Source organism: Coptis chinensis, chromosome 2 (genome assembly GCF_015680905.1).
Source record: "Coptis chinensis isolate HL-2020 chromosome 2, ASM1568090v1, whole genome shotgun sequence".
NCBI classification, from domain to species: Eukaryota; Viridiplantae; Streptophyta; class Magnoliopsida; order Ranunculales; family Ranunculaceae; genus Coptis; species Coptis chinensis.
The window spans coordinates 80,617,390-80,635,030 of record NC_141457.1 but is presented as its reverse complement, the minus strand read 5'-3'; the positions used below and the strand labels follow the sequence as shown (position 1 = coordinate 80,635,030).

General features: G+C 39.2%; 1 protein-coding gene across 1 annotated transcript; it reads left to right on the top strand.

The window, feature by feature from the left end:
• The first annotated feature begins 2,588 nt into the window (after positions 1-2,588).
• Positions 2,589-4,663, top strand: LOC147518155 (protein FAR1-RELATED SEQUENCE 5-like). Its single transcript, XM_086593845.1, has 3 exons — positions 2,589-3,618; positions 3,727-4,447; positions 4,566-4,663. Exons 1-3 carry the CDS (start codon positions 2,644-2,646, stop codon positions 4,661-4,663), a joined length of 1,794 nt encoding a protein of 597 aa, XP_086449971.1. The 5' UTR covers positions 2,589-2,643.
• The last annotated feature ends 12,978 nt before the right edge of the window (positions 4,664-17,641 follow it).

Here is a 17,641-nt window from a genome sequence, read left to right as displayed (position 1 = left end):
CATTTAATTGAGTTGTCAATAGAAATATGAGGTGGCGAAATGTTTATTGATGGCGTGTAGAATAACAATTAAATTAAAATATTTATAGAGGAATAAAAAATTATATTTATCGGTGATTTGAACGACAAATTAACATATTACCCCTTTGACGAATTTGATAAATACGTTATCCAAATTGACGAGAAAAAAAATACGTTATTGTAATTGAATTTTCAGAGAAAGTACGTTACCCACTTTGGCTATTTTTTTCTTTTTTGGTTTCAGTAACTTTATAATGGTGGATCTCCCCAAATCCTTTTAGTGTATTACTAGTTTCAAAAAGACAGCGAAAGTTGATTAGTGAAATTGTTACATTTAAAATTAATGCCTAACCATGCAGACCAGCAGAGAAGGAAACAGTCCCCTTTTCTGGATAAACCATGGCATCACCGAGGAGAGGATCTTCATAAGTGGCCATAATAACATTGGCATTCTCTATGATCCTCTGGAATGTCTGGTATGCCTCCTCTCCATCAACCTAAGCTCGAGAAAGCAACGATCCATCTTGTTTACTGTCAATACAGGCCTAATCCTTTCTCCAAGAGCTTGTCGCGGTTTCAGTTTGCACACCGATACCCTCAATACAGTAAACTACAACAATCAACTACAACAAGGGCACCATCAATGATACAGAGGGCAGCTGTCACCTCAGATGAAAAGTCGGTATGTCCAGGGGAATCTATAAGGTTAATGAGAAATTTATTTGCAACTCTCACCCAAAGGTTTTACTGACTTTGCTAGTCGTCACCTGTATCAAAGAGTTATTGATCTCATTTAAAACAGGCTTACCAATAAAAAATAAAAAATAAAAAATAAATAAAAATGCTGAGAGATTCATCAGACATCTCATAGTAGAGACAAATTCCAATGGACTTAATTGTAATACCACATCTCATAGTAGAGAGAAATTCTAATTGTAATACGACGTTTTGCTTCATCTGAAGCGGGTATCTGTCATTCTAAAATCACTTGCAGTTTCCTGAGCAATGATACCAGCACGGCAACCAGAGAATCGGTAAGAGTAGATTTTTTATGATTAACATGAGCGATAACACTTATATTACAACATTCGTAATATAAGTGTTATTACTCGTATAAATCAAATTACCATTTCAGACCATTTCAGAAAATACTTAGAGGAGTGAGAACACGTAGTGATGAAAGCTTCAAGAAAAAAAGATAAAAAAATATCGACAATAGAACTGAGAAATGTTGGGTTAGAGATGGAACTTGTTGAGGTTCCTGAGATGTTTGTACGTTTGAAAGATAGCGAAAATCTATATATAAATTGTAAATTGTGAAAGAGAAAAGGTAAGAGGAGGAAAAGAGAGGTTTTTTATTTTTTGTTGAGAAGGAAGAGAGAAAAAAATGTAAACCAAAGATAATTCATTCATTAGGAAGAAAAAGAGGTTTTTGTAAAATTTAGGCCTTCTTCACCCCAAACCAGGTTCCTGAGATGTTTGTACGTTTGAAAGACAGCGAAAATCCATATTAAATTGTGAAAGAGAAAAGATAAGCCACAGAATTCAGGAGGAAAAGAGAGGTTTTTTATTTTTTGTTGGGAAGGAAGAGAGAAAAAAAGGTAAACCAAAGATATTTCATTAGGAAGAAAAATTCTGGAGGAAAGAAAGATGAGCATGTCTTCAGTGCGCGTGATGTATGGCTACGCACAATTCCTGACCACATATTTTCCAACCCGTAACCGGTAGCCGAAGTGCCCACCTAAGGGTAGCGTTGGCATTTCACATATTTTCATTCATCCCCAATTTATCGTATTTTCTATTCTTCTCAATTAGATTGCGCGCCCAAATCTTCTCACCCCTTTCACCTCTTCTTAAATTCATGGTCAATCATTTACTTCTTTCACTCTCTAAAGTTTACTGACAAGAAAGTAGAGCAAAAAGAGTGACAAAGAACCAACAACACTACACGGCTTGAATCGTTCGAACATTGAGGTTAGTTTATCATCCAATCACTGAAGTCGATTTAATCTTTCCTCTTCTCTTTAAGGTACATTAGAATTTTTCATATTTAGGTCGTTTGTACTAAAAAAAAAGTTTTCTTTATTTAGGTAGGCGCTCCTATGACGAATCGAATAAGGCTCGATGATGACGAAGAGTTTCTTAGAAGTCTATGTTTGAAAGTTTTGGGTATGATGAAAGTGATTCTCACGGATGTGGAATCAACTGTTTCCCCGATGGAGAATAAAAATATTTGATAGTGATAGCGATCTTTGAAGAGTCCGATACATATAGGGCTTATATAGAAGACAAAACAACATTTTTATCTATGCGGTTCAAGACCTCGACGAGGCCTACACTATTTATAATGAGTATGCCAAATCAGTTGGCTTCGGTGTTCGTAAGGATGTTTATAGAATTCATCCAAATGGAGTTGCTATTAAGCGGAGATTTGTGTGTTCATCCCAAGGTCAACGACATGCAGATAAACTCCAATCGATGACACCTAAAAGAACACCCGCATGTGCCACTAGGTTCAATTGTAAAGCCCCGCATTGTTGTTGTTTTGATTCAAGCAAAGTTTTGGACTGTGAAAGAGTTTATTGGGGAACACACACATCCACTTGTACGGTATCCGAGTTCAATGTTTCTTCGGTCACATAGAAATGTGAGTCGAGAAGCGTTGGAATTTGCTACGTGCCTAAATGATGTCGGTGTTCGTAAATGCCAAGTGATGGGTCACTATGCACATATAGCTGGAGGTTTCCTTAATATTGGTTTTACGAAAAAAGACTTGTATAACAAAATGGGAAAAGAGAGGAGAAGTCGTTGTATTGATGGCGACGCCAACACACTGCTTGCCAAGTTAGAGGACAAGGTGAAGTTAGATCCTTTATTTCATTACAACTATGAGTTAAATGCGAGTGGGCAGTTGGCTGGACTGTTTTGGGCGGATTCCACCTCCCGCCTGGATTACTGTAGCTTTGGTGATGTGTTGTTGTTTGATTCAACGTACAGGAGCAATCAGTACCAGATGCCGATCGTTGTGTTTGCTGGAATCAACAACCACCTACAGACTATAGTTTTTGGTTTTGCTCTGATCATAAGTGAGTGCGACGACACTTATAAGTGGGTATTGAAATCATTTATTGACGCAATGTGTGGTGAACACCCTAAATCAGTCATTACTGATGGTGACGCAGCGATTCGTAAAGCTTTGAAATCTATTCTTCCAGATTCGAAACACCGGCTGTGCTCTTGGCACGTATTGAAAAATTGCATCACCAATGTCAAAATCCCTGGATTTGCAACAGAGTTCAGCTCTATTATGTTTATGAAATGTTCTCGGGGAGAGTTCGAAGAAAGGTGGAGACAGCTAGTGGAAAAATATGAAGTTAGTCATAACAAATGGGTGATGAAGGTACAGAAGAAATGGGCGAGGTGGGCAGAATCGTATCTTCATGGTGAGTTCTTTGGCGGTTGCAGAAGCAACCAACGTTGCGAGTCTATTAACTCTGTTATAAGACATCATGTTAAGCCCGGGATGCGGCTGTTTGAGCTATTTGGGAAAATGGAATTGGCAGTTGCAAATATCCGTCACCGAGAGCACGAAGAAGAGGTAAGGACTGCAACGACGAAGCCTTTCATTGGTAGCCACTTGATTGAATATGCAAAGCAGGCAGAATCCATCTATACTCGAGCTGCTTTTCTTGCTTTTATGAAGTAGTTACAGGAGGAATCGATGTACACTGTAGAAGATAAACGTGATGTGGGTGACAATATTCGTGTATACACCATCAGCCGTCATCTGAACAGGCAAAAAAAGACGAGTGTGGAATACAACCTTTTAGAGCAGGATGCTAGATGTTCATGTGGGCTATTTCAGTCGTTTGGATTTCCATGTAGACATATCATTTCAGTTTACAAACACGAGGACCTTCGTGAAATACCCCAGAGCTGTTTTTTAAGGAGATGGACACGAGTTGCTAAATCTGTCATTCCAAATAACGATCCAAGTTTTTCTTCACAGGCTGCTTCCATTATTCGTCACAGTGAGCTTATAGGGAAATGCAAGAAGATATGTTTGTGGGCCTCTCAAACAGCCAAAAATAGTGAAGTTTTTAAATCCATGTTATCATCTTTTTCTAGAGCTTCTGAAGGCAGTCCACAAGTTCCCTTTGAAATGCCTTATATTCTACCAGAAAGTGGTACAATGGATGGCATTCCGTCTTCTAAAGGCACCGCCGAGGTAGAGATGCCTTTCACCCCACCTAAAACCGCCCATCGTCCATTTGTTAATGATCCACCACACGTAAAATCGAAGGGTAGGCCGCATAAACGTAGTAGATTGAAAGGTCAGAATGAGACAAGAAAAAAGAAGTGTGGCCACTGTGGTATCGTCGGGCACACAAGGCCCACATGTCCACTTTTGCATCCAAATGATGGGGGTAAGTTTCTTATACCGTTGCCATATTTCACTCGTCTGTTAACATTAAATAGTTACAAAAGTTTGTTGATTCTGATTTGTATTCGTCAATATCTTTCTTGTGGTGCACTATTTTATAGGTCCAAGTGCTAAGCGCAACTATGTCGAGCGTGCTGCAGGACTTGCCGATGTGAATGAGGATGATGACGGGTTAAATAGAGATACTGGATGTAAGTGATAATTTTGCGCGTTATCTTCTTTTTATAAACGCAAGAAAATGTTTCTTGTTTGTTATTTTCATGGGGTTCAAAGTAATGTTGCTTGTTTGGTGGGCGTAGTGGAAGTTGGTAATGAAGCAGGAGGATCTCGAAAGACCAAGCATTGTAGCAAGTGTCGATCTACGGAGCACACAAAGTGTAGGTGTCCCGATTTGGAAGGTATGACACAATTTTTACCGGCGTAATTTTTCTAGTAGGAGTAAACTAAACTTAGATTGTACCATTAGAGTGACTATTTTTCTCTGTTGAACTTCTAAGCGTTTCCGTGGATGAGGTTGGGAGGAAGGTTTCAGAGAAATTCAATGTTGGAAAGTTTTATAGTGACGACGGGAGAGTCTTTTTCCCAGATTACGGATGGTTGACGTTAGGAAAGAGGAGTACAATCTTTGCTAAGCTTTAGAGCAGTTGTTGCTAATCTTCTAACAAGATTTTTGTAATATCGCACAATGGTGAAGATTTCAAGATTGGCTTCTAAATTATTTTGTAGTGGTATCTATGGTGTTATTTTCTTATTTTCTTTGGTTTAATCAATGAAATAGAGCAATATTCTATAGGCTATATTGACAAGCATTGTTTGTATATTCTGTTGTTTCTTATTGTTGGGATGTTGGGGTTGTCCCTCACCATGAGACAAGACCATCAGCAGTCATATGTCAGTTCATAAATGGATCATTCGTTTCGTTTTACAAATACGAACGAGGAGGAATATGCCATAAACAAGAAACATAACATTCGGTATGACAAATATAGTGTCATATCTATCGTGATTGTAGTATACTACCAAACGTATATATACTATAAAAGTGACATAACATTCGAAAGTATGACATATATAGTGTCATATCTATCGATGAGTATCTAAAATTATATGATGAGAACTCCTAGGAGGTCGGAAGATCTAAAATTATTGTGAATATACCTGCTGGTTCCTCCTCGTATGATGAGGGCTTGCCTGATTAGTACTAATTACAGTAATGAGATTAAGAAACCAATTCTTGATTGTAATGCGTGGGGAGAAAGGGACTATGAACATCTCATTATTCATAGCTACCGAACTATGAACAATTCTACTTTCCGGTATGTTTCTGTATACTGTACGTACTACGAACAATCAATATTCATAGTCATGAGCTATACTATGAATATTCTTTGTTCATACCACAATTCGACTATGAACAATGATTGTTCATAGTTCGGTAGCTATGAACAGTGATTGTTCATAGTTCGGTAGCTATGAACACTCAATGCTATGAACAATGAGAACAATGAGTGTTCATACCACAATTGACTATGAACAATGATTGTTCATAGTCATGAGCTATGAACATTCTTTGTTCATACCACAATTGGACTATGAACATAACAGAAGGTTGGAGCGCTTGCAGATGAATATGTCATATGTTAACATAACATTCTAGTATGACAAATATAGTGTTATATCTATCTGTGATTCTTATGATATACTACCAAACGAATATATTATAAAAACTGACATAACATTCGAGTATGACATATATAGTGTCATATCTATCAATGATTCACATAACATTTGAGTATGACATATAGTATCATATATATATCAGTGATTATAGAACTTATGACATACTACCAAACTGTATAAAACTCATACTAGCATATATTATAAAAGTAACATAATATTCGAAAGTATGACATATATCTAATTGTGATGGCTACGCTTATGAGACCCAACATTATAAAATTCTTATTGACATAGCTTATTAAAAGTAACATAACATTTGAGTATGACATATAGTCATATATATCGATTGATTGTATAAAACTCTTATTGACATACTACTACCAAACGATAAAAAACTCTTATTGACATACTATCCTCTTAAACAATTGTTTTATTGTACCATCCATAAAGTATGATATACTTTCTGTTTATAGAACATGAGAACGATATACCATAAAGTATGATATACTACATCCTATATGACATTTTTTATAACATATATCCATGCTTTTTACAATGCAATACCGGGTAGTAGGTCACGTACTCTGTACTCTATGAAATATTAACTTATGAGTAATACTTGTCACACCCCGATTGTCTCTTTACACACGGCAAATTTATTCCAAACAAAACTGGTGCTGCTCTCTCCACACCCCATTTTATGTTAATATGACCATTATAACCTTAAATAACTCTCAACTCTCTCCACACCCCATTTTTTTGTTAATATGACCATTATAACCTTAAATAACTCTCTCCACACCCCATTGTAATTCAAATGAGCTCTTCACCGTACTTACTACTCCACGAACACTCCTACCACTCATGCTCTCTGAAATTTCTCCCCCTCCCTCTGTTGTTCTCTTAGGTTAGTCTTGAGTCACCCACAAAATTGTTGTTATTCCCACCAAAGTTTCACTTTAAGAATGGACTCATGTGCTGGAAGCAACGTTCAAGATAAATTCTCCCGCCAAAATCAAAATGATAACTTTGATTAGTGTTAAAAGTGACATGGAGTCAGCTTTAACACTACTGCAATCAAATTATTATTCCGATGATGAACTTTACAACAATGTTGAAATTGGCTATCCCGATATGACCGAATCATTTACAACAATTGAGGTAATAATGTAATTTGAAAGCTTGTATTTTTTATTTATTTTATCAATAACTTAGCAAAAACAATTTTAAATCAATAGTATCTAAGATCAAGGGTTTACGTAGGTCTTCAAGATCGCCACTCGTTGATCCGATGGTGTTCGACAGTTGGTATGACTGTTGGAGTTGTGGTTGTGATATCAAGGTCTAATAATTCGGGACTTGGGCGAAGACCTAGAGTTTTCTTGAGTTGCGAAAGGAGTGGAAAATTTAGACCATCCGTAAAAGCCGAAAATATTGAACAAAAAACCAAAGAATATATAGGCAATCCAGTTCGAAGAAATGTGGTCGCCCATTTGTGTTGAAAGGGAATTACTTAAACGAAGGTGGATGGATACTTGAGTGTTATGTGTGGAACTCATAATCATACTATTGGGGAGCATCTTATAGGTCGGTGCATTAGGCCGGAAGGTTAAAAGTGAAGAAAAATTGATTGTTCAGATTTGTCTTTGAGTTGTGTTAAACCGCGTGAAATTTTACCCCTCTTGAAACAGAGATGACAATAATTTGTCAAACAAAAGCACTTTATACAATTATCGTCACAAGAATCGGTTGGTTCGGTTGAGTGGAAGAAACCAAATGCAAGAATTTCTAAGAAATTTAGAAGAATTTGGGAAACACGAGAGTTTCATAGGGATAATCCAAAGAATGTGGTGAATGAGATTTGTTGTTTGCACATCCCCAATCAATTCATTTGGCAAAGTGTTTTCCCGAGGTCATTGACATGGATTGCACGCGACAAGACGAATGTCTTCAAGATGCCATTGTTTGAAGTTGTTGGGGGTTCATCATCCACGATGAAGACATTCATAGTCCATATCAGACGCATTACTACTTAACAATCAATGTTCATATAGTCATGAGCTATGAATATTCTTTGTTCATACCACAATTCGACTATGAACAATGATTGTTCATAGTTCTGTAGCTATGAACACTCAATGCTATGAACAATGAGTGTTGAGCTATGAACAATGAGTGTTCATACCACAACTGACAATGAACAATCTATGAACAATGATTGTTCATAGTCATGAGCTATGAACATTCTTTGTTCATACCACAATTGGACTATGGACATAACAGAAGGTTGGAGCGCTTGCAGAGGAATATGTCATATGTTAACATAACATTCATAGTTCGGTAGCTATGAACACTCATTGTTCATAGCTATTCATAGTCCAATGAGTGTACTATTAACAATCAATGTTCATAGTCATGAACTATGGCCATACGAGGCAATAATTCGTAAAATATCGATCTCGGTTTGCTAAAAAACAGGCATATATGATATATCGTCATATTTCGCGGCAGTGGAGGACTATAACATAATATATGTCATACGTCAAAGTTATGTCACTCCCTGTGACATAATACATTGACTTTTTCATATTCGGAACTCTACTGCATGCGGAACAGACACATTGGTACGTGTATGGCACCAACAGTGTCATACCCCAAACTCCAATCTCACATTTGGCTCGCTTAGACTCTTTAGCCGAACGTAAGAATTTCAACATATGTGATCCACACTGGCAACAGTTTGTACGTACAGTAGTTAAATGGAAGAGCTGAGTAACATGTCTGATGTGTCTGATCAAAACGGTGAGTGGTTCAAACAATTACACCTAGGCTATATGATCCCGACAAATAATGCTCGACAAATAAAGATAGAGAGTAAAATCATTGCATCTATGGTCTCTTGGGGCCTGCGCACCATACATCCTGCGCACTGAATACATGCTCTAAGACGGTATATATACAGGAGTCATATACAGAGGAAATTAATGATAGAGAGAAAAATCTGTTGACTCTAGCTCTACTTTTAATACTTTTAGGGGATAGGGAGCCATTGAGTATGCCATCCTCTAGGCTTAAAAGAGAAGCATCGGTTTTTGTGTTAAATAGGTTGTTAGATTCAAATATCAAATGAGAGCTTCTGAACACTACCACGGGAATGGATAGGATGATAAGTTTAGGTATTTGTTTCTTGTGGACCCCAATTTGTGTTGAAGACTCCCAAAGAAAAAACTATTATTACAAGTATGCCATTGGTCTCAAAAAATCTAAAAAAAAAACAATTATTACAAGTATGCCATTAGTCCAAAAAAAGTTGAATTCGAAAACCCAAACTTAAACGACCCGGGTAGGTAGTTTGGAATAAGTCCCAAACGGTGTGGCCAAGTCGTTTGGGACTTAGTCCAAACGACCCGTCGGAACTAACGGTTGAGTTAGAAGACATGCTCAAATATTAATAAATGCAGAAAACTTCTAGGCATTGAGAGAACATCTTGAGAGAATATAGGTATTTGTTCTCGACGGACCCCAATTTGTGTTGGGGACTCCCACAAAAAAAACTATTATTACAAGTGTGCCATTGGTCCCAAAAAATCTAAAAAAAACAATTATTACAAGTATGCCATTGGTCCCCAAAAAATTGAATTCGAAACCCCAAACTTAAGGCTCCAAACTTAAATGACCGTCTAGGTCGTTTGGACTAAGTCCCAAACGACTTGGCCACACCGTTTGGGACTTAGTCCAAAACGAATACGCCACACCAAGAACGAGCCCAAAAAACAGAACTTTATATTTTTTCAAAGTCCAAATCCCAAACGACATGGCCACATTGTTTTGGACTCAGTCCAAACAGTGTGGCCATGTCGTTTGGGATTTGGACTTTGAAAAAAATGGCCACACCGTTTGGACTAAGTCTAAATCCCAAACCACATGGCCACATCATTTGAGATTTAGTCCAGACGGTGTGGCCATGTCGTTTGGGATTTGAACTTTGAAAAAAATATAAAGTTATGTTTTTTGGGCTCTTAACCGGTGTGGCGGGTCGTTTGGACTATGTCCCAAACGGTGTGGAAAAGTCGTTTTGGGACTTAGTCCAAACGACCTGGACACATCGTTTGAGATTTAGTCCAGACGGTGTGTCCATGTCGTTTGGTTTAGGGTCCTTTTGGGGGACCTTGATTTGAATTGATTGAGCTTAACCACTGCGTGGCTGTTGTTGTTTAGTCGTTTCTGAACTCCATCTCTGGTATCCGACCTGACATTGTGATGTCTTAAGCCGGGCTGCGTAGTGTGAAATGCAAGGTGCTCATGTAAAGAAAAAAAAAATGATAGCTGCAGATAAAATGTTGATGAGATTTCATTCATATCGACTTATGTACTTGGAGAAAAACTTATTGATAAAAGCGTTTGAGGAGAGCTGTATTCCAAGGTCGGGGAAGCCTATCACCGAGCTGGGTTTTGATCCAATATGCGCCATTTCGAACGACTTTGTCAACAATGTAGGGGTACTCCCATGTTGGGTCGAGCTTACCGGTGCTGCTAAAGTGTTTTTGAGGAATAGGTCGCCAGCTTGGAAAGATCTTGGGACGACCCTCTTGTTGTAAGAACGTTGGATCGTTTGGTGGTACCGAAAGCTAGGGATATTGCGGTAGTTCATACCCTCTTAAAAAGTATGAGCAATGATTGTTCATACCTCATCGATACCTACTAGAGTATGAACAAAGCGTGTTCATCCCCATTGGAGCTATGAACAATGGATGTTCATGTCTCATGACTACGAACAATCCTTGTTCATAGTCCAATTGTGGTATGAATGTAGAATATTCATAGCTTCATGACTATGAACATTGATTGTTCATAGACAAGTATGGACTATGAACAATCATCGCTCATAGTCCATCAATGCGATATGAACAAAGAATGTTCATAGCTGATGACTATGAACAATCATTGTTCAGAGTCCAATTGTTCTAGAGTTTGGTCGATCGGTTGATTATCATATCAAAGACTAAAAATCTATTTTGATTATCACAATATCGAAGCACGGTAACAAACTAACAAACCTGTTTTTCGGGAGATTGTTCATAATATCAAAATCTGTTTTGAGTATCAAATATTGTGAAGAAAAATAGATTAATATTTATGGACAAGATTGAATACAAATCTAGTTATTAGTTACATCACAAACCACACGAAAATGGAGTGTAACCTTTGAGACTGTATTAGTGTAAATTAAGTGCGTTGTGCTCAAGAGAATTAGAGTGATGAAAAGGAGTCGTGATGTTGCAAGTTGGGTCCTGCAATGAGGGCTTGAAGTACCTAGAGTTTATTGCTCAAGTTTTTCTTTTGGCCATGGATATTGAAACATGTTAATTAATGGACTAGGCAGTAGTAAATACAAAATGAGTAACAGAGTTGGTTGTTCGAAGAATCGAAGGTGGAAGTTGTAGTTGCAGAGAATGGTAGATATGCAAAAGTAGGCAAATTGCCGAACCACGATATATCTCGTCTTGTGGTTTGTTCTTCTTTTACATTAATTGTTTTACTTTATATACTTGTTATTTGATATTGAGAAGTGTTGGGATATTGCTTGGAGGGTGTTGAAGTCTTGTCTATTGAGAAGGATCGATCCTTGTGTTAGATTGATCCGTTTGTTGTGGGTAACGTTGTTTCCGCAGTGATTTATTCACAACAATTATGCTACTCTTTGTTTCTCTTCTAAGAAACTAGGCACTAGGAAACAAAATATTCTAACAAAATATCATGGGATACTGTTGTAAACCTCTCTCCACACCCCATTGTAATTCAAACGAGCTCTTCACCGTACTTACTACTCCACGAACACTCCTACCACTCATGCTCTCTGAAATTTCTCCCCCTCCCTCTGTTGTTCTCTTAGGTTAGTCTTGAGTCACCCACAAAATTGTTGTTATTCCCACCAAATTTTCACTTTAAGAATGGACTCATGTGCTGGAAGCAACGTTCAAGATAAATTCTCCCGCCAAAATCAAAATGATAACTTTGATTAGTGTTAAAAGTGACATGGAGTCAGCTTTAACACTACTGCAATCAAATTATTATTCCGATGATGAACTTTACAACAATGTTGAAATTGGCTATCCCGATATGACCGAATCATTTACAACAATTGAGGCAATAATGTAATTTGAAAGCTTGTATTTTTTATTTATTTTATCAATAACTTAGCAAAAAACAATTTTCGTCAATAGTATCTAAGATCAAGGGTTTACGCAGGTCTTTGAAGATCGTCACTTGTTGATCCGATGGTGTTCGGCGGTTGGTATATGACTGTTGGAGTTGTGGTTGTGATATCAAGGTCCGATAATTCGAGGGACTTGAAGACCTAGAGTTTTCTTGAGTTGCTTGAAAGGAGGTGGAAAATTTAGACCATCCGTAAAGCCGAAAATATTGAACAAAAAACCAAAGAATATAGGCAATCCGGTTCGAAGAAATGTGGTCATCCATTTGTGTTGAAAGGGAATTACTGAAACAAAGGTGGATGGATCCGAAGTGTTATGTGTGGAACTCATAATCATACTATTGGGGAGCATCTTATAGGTCGTGCATTATTCGGAAGGTTAAAAGTCAAGAAGAAAAATTGATTGTTCAGATTTGTCTTTGAGTTGTGTTAAACCGCGTGAAATTTTACCCCTCTTGAAGCAGAGAGATGACAATAATTTGTCAAACAAAAGCACTTTATACAATTATCGCCACAAGAATCAGGTTGGTTCGGTTGAGTGGAAGAAACCAAATGCAAGAATTTCTAAGAAATTTAGAAGAATTTGGGTACACAGAGTTTCATAGGGATAATCCAAAGCGAGGTGAATGTAGAGATTTGTTGTTTGCACATCCCCAATCAATTCATTTGGCAAAGTATTTTCCCCGAGGTCATTGTCATGGATTGCATTACAAGACCTAATGTCTTCAAGATGCCATTGTTTGAAGTTGTTGGGTTCACATCCACGATGAAGACATTCATAGTCCATACTGTACGTACTACGAACAATCAATGTTCATATAGTCATGAGCTATGAATATTCTTTGTTCATACCACAATTCGACTATGAACAATGATTGTTCATAGTTCTGTAGCTATGAACACTCAATGCTATGAACAATGAGTGTTGAGCTATGAACAATGAGTGTTCATACCACAACTGACTATGAACAATCTATGAACATGAAATCAACAGGCTTTAGTGTAGGTTGTGAAAATCTGCAACTTATAAGTTCTTCTCTACATCAATAATCCTATTGGACTACGAAAAATGAATGTTCATACTCTTGTTTGACTATGAACATTCAGTGTTCATACCATTGAATTATGAACAGTGAATGTTCATACTCTTGTTGGACTATGAACAGTGAATGTTGCAAAAACCCTTACCTGCACAAACCTTGAAAACTGACAAAACCTTTCGCATTCCCATGACAGCAATGATAATTTGCCCACAAACCGCCGCACATTTTTCAAAACCTAATTAAACAAGATGTATCGTGCGCAGAAAGTGAGGGCCGTGGATCACTACTTCTTGATACAATACACACGCACCCCCCTTGTGATGAGTGGACGAGATGTGAGGGCATAGCCTACATCTCGCGCACAGTAGATTTAGCCATTAAACAAACCAGCTGTCCAACAAGTGTTCCAAAACTTTATTTTACCCTTCCTTTTTTCCACAACAGCTGTCCAAAGAACGGATAAAAGGGGGCTGTGTAAGTACCCTCCGTTTCTACACCCGCATTACGTGTCCACACATCAGTCGTGTTCCACCAGTTCGTACCAAGTCATCAGGTCGTTGTCCCCTAAACACCAAACCTCTACAATTGATTAGGCTATTTCATTATGACTGCTATTTGATTAGGACTGCTACAAACAAAAAAATTGATTATGTTCTCTTTTAACTGCAGTATAACCAAACTACATTGTTTATTTAAAGAACAAGCATCGATAGTAAGAACTAGAAAGATTGATTATGTTCTCGTTTTTCCAAAACTGTTGTTAGGAACTGCTGACGTATCCAACTAATTAAGGCTTTGAGAAGACGGCTCGAACAGTCACGCCATTTCCCAAAAAAGGTAATGATGGCAGTTCAATCTTATCTCCTGTACATAAGAGATCTGGTGAGAGAACTTGCATTATCTCTTCTGCTACTTTTTTCTGCATACTGAACCTTTTGATCTCCCGTTAGGGTTTGGCCAAAGCTTGAAACTTTTCATCTTTCTTGACCATGAACCACTGCTGGTCACTTGTAAACTTCGGAGATCTTTTCTCCCTGGACTTGATCCGCTCAAAATTTCACATCCACGAAGATGTTGGTCCGAGTGGGGAGGTTATCCTCATGAGTTGGCCTACAAGGAAGTGGCGCTCATCACCATTGGTCAACTTAGGGCGGACTCACTCTTCCCCCATCCATTGCTACTCAGAGTGTCGATTCACTTTAATCTTGCTCTTGGTCGCAAAGACCCCCGCTTTTACCGAACTGTTATGTATTCGCGCCCTTCTTGCCAAGAGACTTGGATTCGCCTCGAACCGTTGGGTGTTTGGTTATTTTTATGAGGTCCGGCGTATTCGAGGTCAGTCCTTCTACTACCTCAAGACAAGAGACAAGAACTCTCCGATCGTCTTTTTTGATGGAAAGCAGTATGACAAAGGATGGACTGACCACCTACTCCGTGTGCTGGGTAATGCGTGGGACGTTCGTCCTTCTGATGATGATGGTGAGCCTGTGGGAATTCCTGTTCCTAGAAAACACACCCATGCTCCAACCAGTAAGTTTTCTTACTCAGGTACTATATAACTTGATAGAAAAGTCTTTTGCCTGAACTTCTTTGCTATTATTCCTTAGATGACTCTTCCTGGAAACAATTAAAAGCAACTGACGATGCTACGGTGAAGTTTATCAAGAAGATCCCCAGGGAACAACGGATGCCTTGGGTGATAGTTCCTGATCCCACCCGTCTTTCTGAATACTTCAACATGTCTACTGAAGAATTGCTGCAACTTGTTCCTGGCTTTTCCCCTTTTTGGGATATATGCATTGCATGCGGGCGAACAATACTTCCCCTCCGTGGATCGGTGTCTTTGGATTTCTTCCTCCTCCAGTTCAGGATGATTCCTCCTTAGTTACTAGAAGAGGAGGAAACCACAAGGAGAAGAGTTCTGTGGCCGCCTCTGGTGATACTGCGGCATTGGGCCCAATTCAGGTGCCTGCTGTCGGTGATGATAGTGTAATCACTGGTGGGAGACGCCCTGAACTGCCTCGTGAACTGCTAGCTTCTAGTAATTTTAAAATGGAGGTGCGTGCGTCCAATCGTCATAAGCTGAAGAGAGCTGATTCTACTTCTGATATTGCCCCATCTGGTAAGAAAATGAGATTTCCTCCTCTTATCGTGTATGAAGAAACACCTTTTAAGGTTCCTGCTACTATTCCCCCACCTGTTAAGTCTTGTAAGAACATAGCTGTACCCCTTCCAGTTCCGGATCCTACTACAGGTTCTGGTCAAACTGGTGAGAATGTCCTCAGAATCGCTGACCATTCCCTCCCTGATAATCGCAAGGGGCAGGGTATTGCTATGACCACTGCTGCATGACTGTTGCTCTCCCTCCTCCTCGATCCAGTGATAGGAGGGGGGTGAGTGACGACATTCCCTTTTCGCCAAGATCTCCAGATTCCCCTGAGAGGGAGATGATTGTGGAGATGCGGCGTTGGGGACGAACTGATAAACTACCTGTTACCAACAAGCACTGTTAAAGATGTTGATATCGCTTGGAATTACGGAAGTCGGCGTCTTCCCGATTGACAAAGTTGAAGCCAACATAGCTGGGACCTTGGACCAGTCCTATTGTCAATCTGCTGTTCACCTTGCCAAGGTAAGACTTTTCTTCTCTGTTCAATGTTCGGTTTCTCTTATTGTGTTACTTACACATCCTATATTCTTTTCCAGTTAGTGAATAACTTTTTGGCCATGAAAGATCCCATCTTTGCGGCCACCGCCGATACATCCACTGATACATCCATGGCTACCGGTGAGCTGTTCTGGGCAAAAGAAACTGCTGAGAAGAGAGCTGCGGAGCTGCAGATCCGGGTTGACCAGCTCTCGGCGAAAAAGAAGAAATCTGATACTGGCTTCAAGAAAATGAAAGATACTATCTCAAACCTTCGGAGCTCTCTGGAGAAAGCCCACAGAGGAGCTGCTGATGCTGGCACTTGGAAAGTGAAGTTCTTGGAACTGAGCGCCCAGTTCACTACCCTGCAAGCAAAACTTGACTAGGTCCAAATGGAGCTTCACCGGAGGGACACCGAGATGAAGACCCTTGGTCAAGCCATTGCCCATTCAAATGAGGTCATGTCAGACTATGAGGCCATTGCCCATTCAAATGTGGCCATGTACAGGAAGTTGAGGGATATGGCAACCATCTCCGACCAGTACAAAAAGGAGCTGGATGCCGCCAAAGAGGCCTATGACAAGCTGGTGGCTCTGCAAAAGTTGGAGAGGGCTGAGGTTGTTGGGCTGAGGGCTCAGGTGCATGATCTGGCTGGGGATGTGGTCTTGTTGCAACCTGCTCTAGATGCTTCAAAGCTAGAGACTCAGCACTGGGCTGGTGAGTTCAGAAAGGCACAGGCCGTTGCTGAAAAAGGTCAGGCTGAGTACAACGACCTGGTTGATTTGCTGGAGAATGGGGATGAGTACGTTCTGATAGATGATTTTATGGAGCTGGATCGTAAGTACAACGCCCTGAAAAGATCTGTCGAAAGTGGAGTTGCAGTGGTTTGAGTTTGAGTTTGTGTTTGCAGGTTCTTTGAAGTTTGAACAATATTTAAACATTTGTGTTTTGAGCCTTGTGTTTTTGCTACTGATGGGGATACTGAGGTCGGTTTCCCAGAATAATCTGGGGGCCTCTAGTATCCATCCTAATTTGTATTTAAGTAGCAATATTTAAATTACTTACTTGCTGAGATTGTGAACTGTTGGACTTTGCTAGGTCGTCTATTTGTAACAGATCATGGAGCATTCGTGTATGACCTGATATATTTGCGTAGTTGACACCTAGGCTTTCTAATGCCCTCAGGTGTTTAATTTGTGCTGAGTCGTTCCTTCTTGGGGGAACTTCTTATCTAAATTCTAAAATACTTTAATTCTCGCGACCACCATTTCGGTTGGCAATAGTGATTTAATCGAGTGAGTTTTAATGATTTTGGCGAGGGGGCTATCTTGAGACAAAACCAACTTGGTTGGTTTAAATCAATGTGTCCTCATCTTCTCTCTTATTTTTTTTCGCCCAAATACCTTTCTCCTTCACCCATCTCTCTCTCTCTCCCCCCCGCATCACCCAACTCTCTTCTCTTCAGTCTCACTAGATAAAGGCGTCTCTGTTGAAGAAGAGCCTGAGGTTCCTCCTCAAATGGTTGAATACCCCAGGATTGAAACTCCCCAAGGTATATATGCAATTTTAAAGTGAAAGTTTTAGTTTTTAGAT

Bases quoted from the DNA above. Each gene is read 5' to 3' on its own strand.
- LOC147518155 (XM_086593845.1), top strand. From the start codon at position 2,644: ATGTTTCTTCGGTCACATAGAAATGTGAGTCGAGAAGCGTTGGAATTT. The intron at 3,619-3,726 runs GTAAGGACTGCA...TTTATGAAGTAG, and splicing joins ACCGAGAGCACGAAGAAGAG to TTACAGGAGGAATCGATGTA. The intron at 4,448-4,565 runs GTAAGTTTCTTA...ACTATTTTATAG, and splicing joins TTTGCATCCAAATGATGGGG to GTCCAAGTGCTAAGCGCAAC.